Source organism: Callorhinus ursinus, unplaced genomic scaffold (assembly GCF_003265705.2).
Source record: "Callorhinus ursinus isolate GAN/ISIS: 27379988/994484 unplaced genomic scaffold, GSC_fseal_2.0 scaffold59, whole genome shotgun sequence".
Taxonomy (NCBI): domain Eukaryota; kingdom Metazoa; phylum Chordata; class Mammalia; order Carnivora; family Otariidae; genus Callorhinus; species Callorhinus ursinus.
Genome location: NW_027397121.1, coordinates 4,059,032 through 4,075,321, shown reverse-complemented (window position 1 = coordinate 4,075,321; position 16,290 = coordinate 4,059,032). Strand labels below are relative to the sequence as shown.

General features: G+C 54.1%; 1 protein-coding gene across 5 annotated transcripts in view; it reads right to left on the bottom strand.

The window, feature by feature from the left end:
- Positions 1–16,056, bottom strand: part of CPNE5 (copine 5) — an 87,747-nt gene extending 71,691 nt beyond the window's left edge. The window contains exons 1-3 of one of the 5 annotated variants that reach the window (XM_073884868.1): positions 15,403–16,056; positions 1,098–1,138; positions 285–331 (exon numbers count right to left, since the gene is read on the bottom strand). In XM_073884868.1, coding sequence (XP_073740969.1) covers positions 285–331; positions 1,098–1,138; positions 15,403–15,497 — 183 coding nt within the window. In that variant the 5' untranslated portion in view covers positions 15,498–16,056. Of the gene's footprint in view, positions 1–284; positions 332–819; positions 1,070–1,097; positions 1,139–15,402 lie in introns of those variants that run through there. The other 4 variants (XM_073884865.1, XM_073884864.1, XM_025862462.2 and 1 more) reach the window with 4 other exon arrangements.
- Between the last annotated feature and the right edge of the window lie 234 nt (positions 16,057–16,290).

The following is a 16,290-nucleotide window of genomic DNA, read 5'->3' as shown; positions in this document are numbered from 1 at the left end:
GCTCCCTGAGGCAGGGTTGTCTCTCCCCTCAGACTGGGGCTCCCTGAGGCCAGGGCATATCTCTCCCTCAGACTGGCTTACAGAGGGCAGGAACTTTCCCCTCTACCATGTTTCTTCCTGCAATAGCAGGGACAAAAGTCCACGTTCTTCACGCCTTACTATCCTTCCCAGGGGCTTAGATGCTGCACTTCAAAACACATCAGGTGGGATGTCTTCAGAGTCAGACAAACAGACAGATAATGAGGGACAGGCAATGTTTCTGGGGTGGGGAAGGGGCCACCTACCTCCCGCCACTGCTTGTTCTCCATCCCTTGAGTATACATGACACATACTGTGGGAAGAGGAGAAAAACAGGGTTAAGACCCCGGGCCAAGTGGAAGGTGGGGGCCCCGGATGGGGAGGGTTCTGGAGGGGGAGGCACCTCAGGAGACTCTGGCCTGGGTAGCACTGCTGGGTCTGGAGTCAGCTAGAACTTAGGCATGTCTGGGAGAGGCACCCTCGTGGAGGGGGTCCGGGGCTGTTCACATCTAGGCCAGAACATGATGGAGGGCTCATGGAGGACTGAGTTGCAGAGATGTGGCAGGAGAGAACATCTGAAACCCGAATCAGTCATCCTTTTAGAGCCCAAAGCAGCCTCATGAGGCCTATTACTATCATCAGTCCCACTCCACTGATGGGCAAACTGAGGCTCAGAGGAGGCCAGTGACCTGTCAAAGGTCAGAGAGTTGAATGGCATTGCTAAGGGCTAGATCCCTGGACTCGAAAATCAGTGCTTGTCCCCCCAGACCACAGCCAGTTGGGGCTGGCTCTGAAACGTACTGGTTTCCCTGGGACTGAGAACTCCTGGCCCCAGACACCCTGAACCCCTGCGAACCCCCGCGGTTGGGTTGAGTCTTCACAAGTTCCTGCGGCGGAAGGGTCAGACCCGCAGTTCTCCTTCTCCAGACAGTATCAGTAAAACAGTCAACAGCCTGGATGCACCCGCCACGGGGCCCGGCACAGCGTTAGCGCTCAGGGGAAGGGCTCCCGCATGTCACTGTAATCCGTCTCAATGTCGTTGCTGTTGTTACTGTTGTCAGTGTCAGAGCAGGACTTACGTGGGTCGGACTTGGAAAACATGTCCTTGTCCAAAAGGTTCCTGAAAGAGGGGGAGAGAGGAGGAGTCAGCCCAGGTGGAAGAAAGGAGGGTCTCAGGCAAGTCAGGCCCGGGATGAGACTCAGGCCTGGCAGCAGGCAAAACAGGAAGAGGAGCCTCATGCGGCCACATCTCCTGGGTGCTCATTAAAGCCGGCACCGGGCAGGCCCTGGAGGCCCCTCAGCCCTGCTTCCTGAGGGGTGCGGCTGCCCATCTCCCCCGCCCCCACTGGCGCCATGCGCGCTGGGTACCCTGCATCCCGCAGGACCTCACTGTCGAGCCAAATCTCCATCTGCCCAATGGCCTAGCTTGTTCTAGAAATTCTCCTCTTTTACCACATCTCTACCTCTCAAAAAAAAAAAAAGTAAAATCAAGCAAACAAGCCTTAGCCACCTCATGTCCCCTTCCCTGAGGGCTCTAGGTAGAGCCAGTTTATTGGATCTCTCACCTATGCTGATAGATGAACCAAGGACACCCCCACGGGATGCAGACTGATTTTGAACAGGGTCCTTCCGTGGTCAAGGCCAGAAGCTAACACGTGGCCCTGATAATCAGACTTGAAAGGACGGCAGCAGGAGAATGGACATGTTGGGGGACTGAGAGGTGTTGAACGGGGGCGAGCCGCTCTTGCCCTGCGTCCATGTGATCACGGCTCCCACTCTTGAACCCCAGGGATGGGTCAGGCCCGGAGCTAAGCGTTCTGCAAATACTAGCTCCCGATTCTCCCAGATCCCCACCCTCTGTTCCACTCTCTTCACTCAGGGGCCTCTTCCCCAAAGGCAGCTAGCCCTCCAGGACCCTAAGACACACACCCCCTCTGCTGGTCTCCACCGCTCCTGCACCAGACCTGCTCCGGCCTGCTGTCACTTTGGAAACCATCTGATAAACCTCCCAGCCCACTGCAGGGAGCAGCAGATGAAATGACACACAAGATGGCTCTGAAGGGTGCGGGGGTGGGGTGGGTGGGGGTGGGGAACAGGTAAGATACCATTTTTATATATGTTCATCCACACCAAAGTGGGCTGACCGATACCTGGCTTGACCACCTCCTCCTGCAGTGTGCTAGGTTTGGGGGCAGAAGTGTCTGTCTTGATTTCAGTAAAGGACAAAATGCCTTCACACCCAAGAGGAGCCTCTACTATGGTGGAACCTGAGGCACGGCTAGGAGCTGGAAGTAATAAAGAAGGTTGGGGGGGGTGCGGCGGAGAGGACTTTATTAAAGAGAGTGCCGGGGTTTATCTTTGAATTCTATAATGAAATTCTATAATTGCACAAAACCTTAGAACATTCAAGCTGGACGAGACCTCCGAGGTCACCTTTTCCAATTCCTTTACAAATCAGGAATATGAGACTCGGGGCGCCTGGGTGGCTCAGTTGGTTAAGCGGCTGCCTTCAGCTCAGGTCATGATCCTGGGGTCCCGGGATTGAGCTCCCCGTCAGGCTCCCTGCTCAGCAGAAAGCCCGCTTCTCCCTCTGCCTTCCCCTCCCCCTGCTTGTGCTCTCTCTCTCTCTCTCTCTCTCTCTCTGACAAATAAATAAATTAAATTAAATTAAATACATTAAAAATAAAAGGAATATGAGACTCAGGAGAGGGCCTCTGACTTCTCCAAGGTCTGGGTCTGGAACTCAGGTTTTGTCATGTTTAGGCTAGTGAGACCCTGGATTTCAGCCTCTGTGTGTGTATGTGTGTGGCGTGGGGGGGGGGTGGAGAGGAACAGAGGAGGAGAGACAGAGAGACAGAGGGAAGGAGAGATGGGGTCTTATCTTCAAAGAGAAGCAGGCAGGGCGTTCCTTGGCTCTGCCCACCCTCCCAGCTGGGCGAGAAACACACACGTGGCCTGAGAAATAGAACCAGCCATGTAGCTTCAGTGGCTCCCTGCCCAGTGACCTCAGGACTCTTCCTGAGTCCTGGGGCTTGGGTCAGCCTGCCATAGCACCTGAGGATGACAAAAACCCCGGTCCCTCCTCCCTGCTGAGATTATCCTCATCATCCTTCCAGACCCATTCCTATCTATCTTCCTCGATTCTGCCTTCCCTGAACAGGCCCTGATCAACAACCATTTCTTCTCCCCTCCCCTGAGCTCTCTTTGGCCTGTGGTGTGCAACCCTCTGACTTGTAGGACCCCATGGCCCTACTCAGCACACGCCGGGCTGCAAAGTGAGGGGGGCATCGATCTCTCACACCGACCAGCTGCTCCTTCATCCTAGGGACCCCACCTCTGCGGCAGGCCCGACCAGCACATGACTCAGAGCCAGGGGGCTGGCAGATTGGATGGATGAAGGAAGACAAAAAGGAATGGCCAGATGGCTGAGTGAGGCTGTCTCTCCACCTGCATGGTGTCTGATCACGGTCAGAGTTGGCCGCCATACAGCCTGATGGCTAAGTGCGTGGCCAAATGACTTGGCTTCCTTGTGCCTCAGTTTCCCCATCTGTAAAGTAGGGCTAACACAGTTCCTCCGTCAGGACTGCCCTGGAGCCCTTGGGCATAGTGAGTCTGGTCAGAGGGTCAGTCATCACTGGCCCGGTGCTGAGCAGAGCAGTCACCCTCCTGGGGGGTGCTCAGGTTCACTTGGTGAGAAAGGACACACAGGATGGGCAACAAACACAAAACCTTCCCCTCGCCTGTCCAAGGAAGCCCACCCCCAACACATACACCCCCAGCACCCCACTGTGAGTCTGTGTTGAATCTCCCCACTGGCTGACAGCAGCCCTGCTTACCCCAGCCTCAGGCTCCTCCTTGGCCTCCTGTCCTTTCCCCCACTCAGCTTTGAGGCCCTTCTGCCCCTTTGCCTAAGTCCCTGCATCCTACACCCCCTCTGGTCCCTTATTTCACACTTGCCCCTCTCTGTACCTCACCCCAAGTGCCTGTCCTAACTGAAGCCCCAGGGCCCGCTGAGCTACTCTCCTAGCCTTGAGACGATGCCTTCCCCCTCCATGAGCAATGGGCCTCTCACTTCCTGAGACTCGCCCCTGTCCTGCCTTGTAAAAAGGCAGATTCTTGGGCCCCACGCCCAGGGCCCAGTTTTGCAGGTCTGGACGAGGCCCTGGAAGTCATGTTTCAACTAACTTCTCCTCCGTACACACCCACCCACACCCACACATCATGTTTCTGATGGCAGCCATCTTGAGGGCCTCAGTTTCCCCCACGGCAACCATGTACACCCGCGCAGCACTTGAAAGCTCTTCTGTGACCCTCACCCTGATGCGCTGAGGACTCCAGGGCTGAGAGACAGTGAGTGACCTGCCCACAGGCACACAGCCAGTAAGAAGTCAAGGGGGAGGAAACCAGGTCTTCTGCCCCGAAGCAGGGCCCCAACCACAGGGCACAGACACACCAGACACATAAGTGCTTTTTCTCCAATTTCTGTCTTTGGAGAGCTCAAAGACAAATTTTTTTCCAACAGGCAAATGTATTTTTTCCCCAAAAGAGCATAAAACCCTCAGCTGTCCGCACAGCAGCCTGGAGCTTAGCTTCTTTTGTTCCTTAAATCAAGGCCAGGGAACAGAGCTCAGGGCCCCTTTCCTCCCTGCTTTCCTCCAAGGAATCATTTTCAGTTCAGTGGCCTTGAGAAAACAACCATGCACTGGGTGGTGAGGTCAGAAGTCTCCAGGGCCCCAGCAAAGGGAGAAAGCACTGGAAAGGTTACAATAAAACCTCTTTGCTGGTGCTGAAGGAGGGAGCCTGAGGGTCCCACCCTCCCATCTGGGAGGCTTAAAAGAGTAGGAGTAGAGGCTGGGACTCTCCAGTCAGAGACAGGAGGAGATGCGGCCCTGCCCTCAGGGAGCCCCAGTGTGAGGGGAGACACAGCCCTGCCCTCAGGGAGCCCCGGTGTGAGGGGAGACACAGCCCTGCCCTCAGGGAGCCCCAGTCTGAGGGGAGACACAGCCCTGCCCTCAGGGAACTCCAGTCTGAGGGGAGACACAGTCCTGCCCTCAGGGAGCCCCAGTCTGAGGGGAGACACAACCCTGCCCTCAGGGAGCCCCAGTCTGAGGGGAGACACAGCCCTGCCTCAGGGAGCCCCAGTCTGAGGGGAGACACAGCCCTGCCTCAGGGAGCCCCAGTCTGAGGGGAGACACAGCCCTGCCCTCGGGAAACCCCAGTCTGAGGGGGAGACACAGCCCTGCCTCCGGGAGGCCCAGTCTGAGGGGAGACACAACCCTGCCCTTAGCGAGCCCCAGTCTGAGACCAGGACACATTCACTCTTGAGCTGAGTTGCTGGGTACACTGACCATCACACATCCCTGGTTGTCTCTAAGCAAAGCCCATGAATGCTGCATGGCTGCTCTGAGCGATGAGCTGTAGCTATAGCACAGCAGAAAACACATTAAGAGCATTGACCCTCAGCTTTCCCTGGACCAGGGGTCCCCACGGACCCCCTGGAACTGTAAGCAAAATGTGGCATATTGGTACATATGGATGCATTCTTTTTGGAGAGCTGTCATCAGATTCCCAAAGAGGTTCATGAGGCTAAAAAGTTAAGAAAAGATGGTTCACCTTTTTCCCAATATCCCTCCCTAAGCATCCCTTCAATGTCTGACAAAAGGTGGGGGGCACTGAGAGTAGATTTGGAGCCTCACTTCTCAGTCCAAAACTCAGCTCTGCCCTTTAATAGGTAATATGGCTGTCTGGCTTCCTTAAGGAGAGCAGACAGGGGACAGGTGAGCCACCATTGGGCAGAAACAGGTATCTCAAGTAGGGCCCAGAGATCCCTGGACCCCAAGAGCCTGTCAGCGACACCCCGTTTCTCCACAGAGCAATTCAACCTCAAACATCTGGCCAACACTCCAGGCAGGCAAAGAGCATGGGAGCAGGAGGACATTAATCACAGATACAGTCTGCACCAAGTCTGTTGTTAGGTACTTAATCTGTGACACCCCATTCACCCTATGTATTGATGCCAGGAGGTAGACATCGCCTCATTCTAGAGGCCAGGAAGCTGAGGCTGAAAGGTGTGCCCAGTGTCATCCAACTTGTGGGGGAACACACTGAGATTGAACTCTGAAGCCCGAACCCATCTAGAGGTGCCCATGGGGGAGTGTTTGCACTTCCAAGCCCAGGGTCTCCCAAAACCCCATCCCGGCCAGCAGTGCCCCCTCCCATTCTCACTCTCCCTCCTCAGGGCTGCTCCCAAAGGAACGGCTGAAGAGAAGAACTGGAGGGCTGTCCGTCTCCTCCTGCCCTGCTCGCCAACCAGACACGCAGAAGCAATCCATGAAAAGAAGAGGAGGGAGCCAGGGAGGAAAGGGATGCTGGCGCCCAGCCCTTGGCTCTCGCCCAATCTCCCCTTTCAGATCCCATCCCTCACCCGCAAGCACTGTCTCCACCAAGCCACCTCACCAAAGTCTAAAAAGCAATTTGCACATGGCTTAAAGAGCTCTCCTTCCTGGGGCTGTTTGCATTATTATTATTATTATTATTAATTATTGCAATAATCATCTCTCCCATGCTGTGTGGCCCAAGGAGGAGAGCATGAGCTCCGGCCTCAGATGCATCCACACTGGGTCCCCTGGACAAGCTACTTATCCCCAGTTTCCTCATCTGTCTACGGGGTCACTCTGCCTTCTGCCATTACGAAAGCAATAGCTTAAAATAGAAATGCAGGAAGCATGTTGGATTCCTCTCTCCCTTATGCCCTCTCCTGTCCTATTCATCAAGTCTTAAAGTTTCTTCTTCAAAACCACATTCCAGGGCGCCTGGGTGGCTCAGTTGGTTGAGCGACTGCCTTCGGCTCAGGTCATGATCCTGGAGTACCGGGATCGAGTCCCGCGTCGGGTTCCCTGCTGAGCGGGGAGTCTGCTTCTCCCTCTGACCCTCTTCCCTCTCGTGCTATCTCTCATTCTCTCTCTCTCTCTCTCAAATAAATAAATGAAATCTTTAAAATAAAAAAAATAAAAATAAAAAAACACATTCCAAATCTGTCCACTCTTCCTCATGCCACCGTCACCATCGTCTCTCCCTTGAGTGCTACACTAGCTTCCTGCCTAGCAACAGCTTCAACTCCTGCTTCTCCCCCACCCTACCCCACCCCCCACCAGCCCATTGTCTTCACAATAAGCAAACTTTTTTAGAAAATGAATCCAATTAGGGCGCCTGGTGGTGTAGTCGCTTAGGCATCCGACTCTTGGTTTCAGCTCAGGTCATGATCTCGGGGTCCCAAGCCCAGCATGGAGTCTGCTTGGGACTCTCTCATTCTCCCTCTGCCCCTTCCCCACCACTCTCTCTCTAAAATAAATAAATAAATCTTAAAAAAGAAAGAAAGGAAGAAAGGAAATGAATCAGATCACATTACTCCTGTTTAACAACCCGAACCCCCAAATGTTGTTACAGTATCAGACTCCTTAGCATGGGTCACAAGGCCATGACCCGTACACCCTCTCCACACCGCTCCCCCCCCCCCCCCCCCCCGTTTCTCTCTAAGCTCATTCTCCTTCCCTCCCCCATCTCACACTGTTCCAGCCACACTAGCCTCCCTGCAGTTTTGCAAGAATACCAAGGTCTTTTCTGCTACAGGGCCTTGGCACTTGCTGTTCTCCCTATCTGAATCACCTTCCCTATGGATCCTCCCCCAGCTGGCTTTCTCGTCCTTTGGATCTCAGCTCAATGTCACCTGCTTGTCCTGTCTAAAGTGTCCCCAACAACCCCAAACTTATTTGCAGAGCACCTGTCTCTAGCAGACATTATTGGCTTAATAAAAAAATGTATACATTTGTTCTATTCCCCCCACACACACCATTGTGAGTTCCATGAGAGGGTCTGTGTATCTTGTTCACCACTATATTCTCGGCACTTCAAACTGTGAAGACTCTCAATAGCAAATGAGGATCAGTATTAATTATTGAAGGAATGAATGTATCGGTAGTGTTCAGTTACTGGTACCTATTTTCATTATTAATTTTATTTAGCACATTCCAGTTTATATAAAACTTCACAAATATAATCTTTTTCATCTTCATAACAACCTTATAGAATGTGGACAGGACCAATACTTCCCCCCATTTTACAGATGGAGAGACAGAGGCTGAAGAACTTTAATGACCTGGCCAAGATTTTAGAGAGAGTAAGCCAGGAATCACAATGACTTTCAGTGTCCTGCCCAGGATTCTTCAATGTCCAAAAGCATACAGCTCTCCTATTGGGACCTTCAGGCACTACGCTAGGCCATCAAAGGGGAGTGTTAGTAGAGGACAGAGGCACTTTGCAATGTTTTGCTCAGGAATGTTTGCCAACTTATCACATTAAGTTTTTTGGTTTTTTTTTCTTGCCCAGGAAACAGGAAGAGAGGTAGTCAGGATCCGGTCAAGCTGTGCTTGGAAAATAAGTCCCTGGTCACCTAACACAGGCTGTCTACTGACCACAGGAAAATCTGAGGAGCTAGTCCTCAGAGACACCAAACTCTAGGACCCTGGTACTCCCAGGGAGTTAGGGAGCCTATGGGTCACTTCGAAAGCCTCCTGTGGTAGAGGCCATGGCTGTCCACCCAGCAAGCATGCCTCATTCCTGCTAACAAAATCCACATTGGTTCAGGTATCCGGTGAAAATGCTCAAAGTCCTAGAAGGTAGGTTCCTGTCCTTTGTTGCTATCAACTGAATTGTGTACCTCCTAAAATGTATATATTGAAACGCTAATCGCCAATGTGACAGTATTTGGAGATGCGGCCTTTGGAAGGTAATTAGGATAAATTTGAGGTCATAAGGGTGAGTCCTCCTGATGGGATTAGTGCCTTTATAAGGAAAGACACCAGAGAACTTGCTCTCTCTTTCTCTGTAATATAAGAAAACAGGGAGAGGGCACCTGGGTGGTTCAGTTGTTAAGCGTCTGCCTTCGGCTCAGGTCATGATCCCAGGGTCCTGGGATCGAGGCCCACATCGGGCTCCCTGCTCCGCGGAAAACCTGCTTCTTCCTCTCCCACTCCCCCAGCTTGTGTTCCTGCTCTTGCTGTCTCTCTGTCAAATAAATAAATAAAATCTTTAAAAAAAGAAAGAAAGAAAGAAAGAAAGAAAACAGTGAGAAGGTGGCTATCTGAAGCCAGGAAGAGAGTCCTGCCAGAACCCAACTACGCTGACACCTTGATCTCAGACTTCCGTCCTTGAGAACTGTGAGAAATAAATTTCTGTTGTTTAAGCCACCCAGTCTACGGTGTTTGTTATGGCAGCCATGCTAACGAATATGTTAGTCTAGGGGTGGACATGAGACCTGGCTTCAGCCATTGAAATAGAAGGGGAAGTCTGGTGAGAGATTTTGGGAGGGATTGTGCTTTTCAGATAGAAAGAACTTGTCGAAGAAAGGGCTTTGGCCCTCTGCCTTGCTTCCTATCTTTGTTGTTATTGGGTTTATTTATTTATTTATTTATTTATTTGAGAGAGAGAGAGAGAGAGAGAGAGAGAGAGAGCATGAGTGGGAGGCAGCAGAGGGAGAAGCAGACTCCCCACACCCACTGGGCAAGGAGCCCAAAGCAGGACTCGATCCCAGGACCCTAGGATCATGACCTAAGCCAAAAGCAGACACTTAACCCACTGAGCCACCCAGTTGCCCTCCTTGCTTCCTATCTTTGGATGTGGTTGTGATGCCTGGAACAGAGGCAGCCATTTTGTAACAATGAGGCCCACCATTTGGGGTGATGGCAGAGTAGAAAGACAGCTGGGTCCTTGATAGCAAAGTGAGCTGATAAACCCACACTGAAATAACCTACCTCCAGACTCACTGTGATTTGAGAAAAATAAATATATTTTGGGTTTGAGCCACTATTTCTGATATCCAAAGCATTCCTAGCTGAACCTGACCCCTTTATGCTCCAAAGCTTTCCAGCCTTTCCTCCCCTTACCTCCTCCCCACCCTCTCTTCCAATGGTAGGTCATCTCTAGCAATGGCCTTGGATCTAAGCAGGGAGAACTGTGAGCTGGGAGAGGAGGGATGGTAAGCTACCACCATATGGTCTGGATGCCATGGAAAGCTGGCTGCCAACCCATGACTCTCTGGTCTCTGCTCCCTGGGGATTTCTCCAATTCTGGGTTTGCCTCCCTAGGGCCAGAGGCATCCCTGAGTAAGGAAGACCTCTCCCATCCCTGGATAGAGAACGCCAACTCCTTGGTGACAACTACTATCGTTGGTACCCAGGCCCCTCCCATGACCCTCATGGAGACCCCAATCCCCAACCTCAAGAAGCCCTCAAGACTTTGAAGTCTGAGGAAACCGGATTCGCGGCCCTTTCTCCACAATGTGCTAACTGTAACTCTGGGCAGCTCCCTTAACCTCTCTGAACTCTGGTTTCCTAATCAGCAAAAAAGGGAAAATACTACTCCCTACCTTATAAGATCGTGGTCAGGTTAAAAAGATACAGTAATTCTGGAAGGCAGAAATCTACGACGGTTCCCGAGAGTCCTACCCTCCCCCCCCCCCCAGTACAAACCTGCATAATCTCTTCCCCTTGAGTGTGGGTGGGACCTGGCAATATGATGGGTACTCACTCCTGTGATTACTGTTACTTATATAGGACCCTGTCGTGGCAGACTGGGGAGCCTCTCTTGCTGGCTCTTAAGAAGGAAGCTGCCATGTTGTGAGAGGCCCACATGGCTAGGACCTGAGGGTGGCCTCTAGGAGCTGAGAACCATCCCAATCCAACAACCAGCAAGAAAACAGGACTTCAATCTCACAGCTGCGAGGAACTGGATTCTGCCAACCATCTAAATGAGCTTGGCTTGGGCCCCGAGCCTCAGATGAGATCACAGCCCCTGCAGACTCCTTGATTCCAGCCTGGGGCGGGGGGGGACCCTGAGCAGAGAGGCCAGATATGCTGTGCCTAAACTTCTGACCTACAGAAACCATGAGACTATAAGCTAGTTTTGTGGTAACTCGCTACTCTGCAACTGGAAATTAACATCATAATCTTAGTTTGAACCAAATTGCTACTCAAGTAGGTCAAAAACAGCTGAATATAGGCAACTGCATATGGTTCAGCCTAATACAGATGTAAAGCACCTAGCATGTAGTGAGCACTCAGTAAATCCCACTGTTTTCGTTCCCCTGGCTCCACTAACAGGGGCCTTGGAGTATTCAGTGGCTGGATGGACCTCTTTTTCCCAGCACTGGCTCTGATTGCTGCCACGCCCAGCTCCTCCTTCCCCAGAGCTGCCCTCCCCATGCCTGTCAGAAGAAAGCATTCAGAGCCCATTCACACCCGCTTCTGAGAGGCCCAGGGCACAGCTCCTGAGCTAGGCTGCCTCTCAGGCCCCAGGGCAGCAAACCGCCAACCTGAACAGACAGCAGAACAACAGCTGCCCACCAGCCCCGCCCACTGGCAGGGACCAGAGGGCCGCTTGGGAGATCCCAGCAGGGCCAAGCAACTGCCCACCTCTGGACCCTCCCCTCCTTGTCTTCCCGATGGGTCTCAGGAGCCCCACCATGTGAAACTGTGTATCTCTTCTTCCAGCAGGACCCCCTTGGAAGTGCAAAGGTTTCCTGTTACATAAAAAATGCAAATCACTCTTTCTAAGCAAAACGCTGCTGGTCCAGATCCCTGCATAGAGAGATCTGAAAAATAGTGAGGACTTTGGGGCATGGGACTCCTGGATAGCTGAGTTTTGACTGGGTCTGGCAGGGAGGCTAACAGTAAGGAAAGGTCTGGAAGAGACCATCAGAGGAAGGAGAAGCTTGTGGCTCACATTTTCTACAGTGTCTGCTAGTGTGTGGTTCCACAAACCTTTTACCCTACTCACCCCCAAAACCACCCCTCAGAATCTCTAAATGTACACGATATGTCAAATATATCTCAATAAAGCTGGAGGGGGGAGGGGCGAATAAGAATCTCCAGATGGTTCAGATCTCCAGGACCCACAGAAACCCTGGGACCCAACTAGAAAGACAGATTTTTTTAAATTTACTTTCAGGTATCAAATAATAGGCAAATAAGTTACCATTCATGGATGAATCTCCTTCATCCTCCTAGCTGTGATAAGAATTAGTGTGCATCTTTTACAGATGAGTAAACTGAGGCACTGGTTAAGTAGTTCATGCAATGTCACAAGGACAGGGCAGGGATTTGAACCCAGGTAGATAGATCCCACAGCTCAAGTTCCTAACCACTGAGCCAAACAACCAGAAGCTTTACAATATTTGACCCTGAATTTACCAAAGTTGGTAAAAACTACTGTTTGGGAGTAGACTATAGATCACCCAAGAGATACTCTACCCAAAGCAGGGACCCAAATATGTCCATCCCACAGTGTCATGTGCCTTTAGGGGAGGTTTGGCCAGGCCTCCGCGGTGGTCCTGCGCTGGGGCTCAGACACACCCTCTACCAGGCAGCTATGCTCAGTTAGGAGTGCCCGAGGACAGGCATGTAGGGGGTTGGGTCCTCTCCTAGGCAAGTGCAGAGAGGCTTCTGGGGCTGCAGGGGGTGGCAGGGACCTTCCTAAGGATCATTCAGAGCAGAGCAGGAAGGTAACTGGCTCCCAGAAATGCTAATTTCCAGTTACCTGAAATGTTGGCTCCCAGCTGCCCATTCTAAAGCCCCCTGGAGTTCTCACCCCACCAACCCCTCTGCCCGCCTTACTATTTCCTGCCCACCAGAAGGGGTCACTTGGACGCTCAGGGCAGGGCATCCTCTAGCCTCCTCTCCTGGGACCCTGTCAGTGGCGACCATGGGATACAGGGGAGGAAGATTTATGACCATGGAGTGTAGAATATGCTGGAGAAAGCCGTTCTGTGCAGCCCTCTCTCCTCCCTATGCTCCTCTTTACTCCCCCTTTTCCTTCTCTCTCATTCTCTCTTCTAGAACCTAGATAGTTGGGTCTGGTTGAGGCAAAGAGATGGATTTACAATTTCAAACCCACCCGGACTGTTTCCTTGCCTCCCCTCTGTTCCAGGTGACTCCTGCCTCCTCGTTCTTCCTACCAGAACCCACTTCCCACCCTCTAGCTTTCAGGAGACCACCTGAGTCAGGCCCTCCTCAGGCTGATGGATCATGTCCCTTGAGAGGGAAGCAATACCAGGGGTGATCCCAAACTACATCCCCCAGGCACTCAGATGCATCCCTAGGTACTTATTAGGCAACAAGTTTGCATGCTTTGGACACCTCCACTTTCAGGGAGCAAACAGAAGGGGCCAAGTGCTACTGCCTTACAGGAATCATCATAGCCACTTACTGAGCACCTACTATGTGCCAAGCAAGTGCAACGTAGTGTGCTGGGTGCTTTGCGATGCTCTACTCCTGGAAGTTGACTCCTCCAACGGTATTTGTTGAGAATCTGCTACGTGCCAACCACTCTTCTAAGCATGTGAGCTCCCTCAGCAAGTAAGATTTCTCGAATACAGGTTCACTGTGTGTCCCATTGACAAATGGGGGCGATGGAGGCTAAAAGTTTGCCCCAAAGGGGGGAGCAGCATCCATTTCAACGTGTCGGACACCAAAGCCACCATGCCATGTGCTCTCTGCCTCCTCTCCTCTCCACTGCAGTGCAGGGTTCACGGGCGGGGAGCCAGGGTGGGGATCCCTGACCTCAAATGCTCATACAGTTGCTTTGGGGGAGGAGGGGTGAAGTCTGCACACCTGACATGTCTTCAGAGGTTGAGTGCTCAGTCTGTGAGTGACCCCCTGGCCCAGGCTGAGTACTCAGGACCCAGGGGACACAGAAGACTGTGTGATTCGGGCTGGGTGTCTCATGGGTGAGAAGGATGGCTGGAAGTGGGGGGGGCAGGAGGCTAGGCTTTTCAGGATGGGGGGACACGAACTGACTGAGATGAAGGAGGGGTGAAATCAGGATGGGGAATCGGCTGTTCAGAGCTCAGCGGTGACAAGCATCCGGAGACAGCTCTGACACAAGCCTGACAAGCTGGGAGGGAGCATCAGGCGCAGGGATGTGTGCTCCACAGGGGAGGGAAGGCAGGCCATGGCAACTGTTGATGGCTGAGGAGGTGAGACTGGAGCTAGTGGGCCATCAGGAATCTCCCAGCAGAGCAATGGCAAGATGCAGATGGTGTCAGGAGATAATTCTGATAGCGATGTGTGGGACCGTGGTGGAGACATGTGGGAGCTATCATAGGAGACCCAGGAAGGGCCCAGCATGGGGGTGGGGGACAGCTAGGTTCCACCTTACCAGCACTCACTCCCACTCACCCTCAAATCCCCTCAGTCCCTCCCCTTCTCACCCATCAGCCCAGTTCCTCTGGTTCTGTCTACACCACCCCCCGACACCCACACACACCAATGCCACAACTTTGGAAAAGAGGCCGTGAGGGTGAGTGAAGGGTCTGACCAGAGAGGGACCTGGACAAAAATGGGGTGGGCGACTTGGAACAAGGGCAGAGCCAGGACTAGGGAAATGCTGTTTGTCATTTGGGGCGGGAGGAATGGCCTCTCCAGGGGAATGTCAAGGGGGGCTGTGCCTGGGCTACAGTACCCCTCCCAGCCCCAGCCAGGCAGTGACAGGAGGCCAGCCCTAGGCCATGCCTGCACTAGAGAAGAATCCCCCTTCTCCACCAGTACCCCCTTACTGCTTGGGGCAGCCTTCTCCCCCAGGAGAAACTGGGGGAGATACCCCCAAAGTCTGTGTGACATGACTGAGGATTTCGGGGTGGTAGCCCACAAAAACACACCTCGCCTCCCCTACTGGACTCCAAAATTCCACACTCAGTGTTCTAGTCCTTTGGCTTAAGATTTTGTACCTAAGTTATTGTTTGTTTGTTTGTTTGTTTAATAATGCCACTTGAAGTTATTATCAGTTATCCACAGCTCAGTATGAATGAACCAATCTGATCCTTTTCCACGAGTCAGTTTTGCTGTTGGAGGTGAAGAAAAGCTTTAAATCCTGGGGTCTAGGACAGGGGTGGGTGGGGAGGGGAGGAGGGTGGTGGGGCAAAGGAGCAGGGAGAGGAGAAGAGAGAAGGGCACAGAAGGCAGAGGCTGAGAAGGATGGGGCAAATCACTCACTTCTCCATTTGGGGAGGAGTTGATCAGAAATAGCCTGGGATAGCCTTTCACTACCTCCTTCTCCTTCCTCGGGCGCCTGGACCCCCGTTCCTGTGTCTGCATTTCTCCTCTCAGCAGCCTGGAGTGCAAACTTTCCGCGATACGACCCCAAGCCTGCCTTCCCATTCCGCCGTCACCACCCATGGCTGGGCAGGGGCTCCCGCTGGACAGGCAAGGGGGCGTCCTGGAGGCAAGGACACTCTGAAAGGGGGCGCGCGAGGGTAGACGGTCGGCGCGGCAGGGGCCGCGGGGCTCCGGGTCCAGGGGCGGGGCAGGGGGACCCGGCCAGCGGGCGGCTCACCTGCAGGACACGGTGATCTCCACCTTGGTGGCCGGGATGCTGCCCGCCAAGGAGTCGAACTCGCTCAGCGACGCCATGTCCTCGGGCTGCTCCATCGCCCACCGCGCCCCCCACCCCCAATTAGTCAATCCCTGCGCGATTCACGCCTCCTCCAAAACGACTGAAACCCTGGGCTCTCCCCCAACTCCGGAGCCGGCGCTGGGCGGCAAAGGGAGGAGAGAGGAGCGCGAAGAGGGGGCGTGGGAAGTGAGAGAGGGAAGGGGGGCGGAGGGAGCGGGGGCTGCGGGTAGAGGAGGGGGTGCGGGTGACGCGACAAGGAGGCTGGGGGGCCAGCAGAGAGGGGCAAGGTGCCCAGGGAGCTGGGGCGCAGCGGAGAGAGGCGGAGGGGCGCGGGGAGAGGGCACCGGGAGGCACGCGCGGAGTCGTGGAGCCGGGTATGGGGAGAGGGGCGTGCGGCTTCGGGTGGGGACCGAAGGGGTGCGGGAGAGGGAAGAGGGGCGTGGGGGGCCGGATCGGGCGCGGGCGGCGGGGGTGGCCGGACGCCGGCAGCGCGGAGCCCGGAGCGCCGGGGCCGCGCCGCCTCTCGCTGGGTCTCGGCGCGGGCAGCAGCGGGGCCGGGGACCCGGCTGCGAGCGCCACCTCCTCGGCTCGGGCTCGGGCTCGGGCTCCGGGGCGCCCGGGCTGCGGGAAAATCAAATCTGCCCGAAGCCGCCGCCTCCCGCCAGCCGGGGCGGGCTGCGTGCGGGGTCCGCGAGCGCCGGAGGGGGCGCCCGCAGGGGCCGGGGCGGGGCCGCGGGCGGGGTCTGCGCACGGGGTGTGAGTGTGTGTCTGTGTGAGCGTGAGTCTCTGTGTGTGCGTGTGTGTGCGCGCGTGGCGGGCGTGGGGACG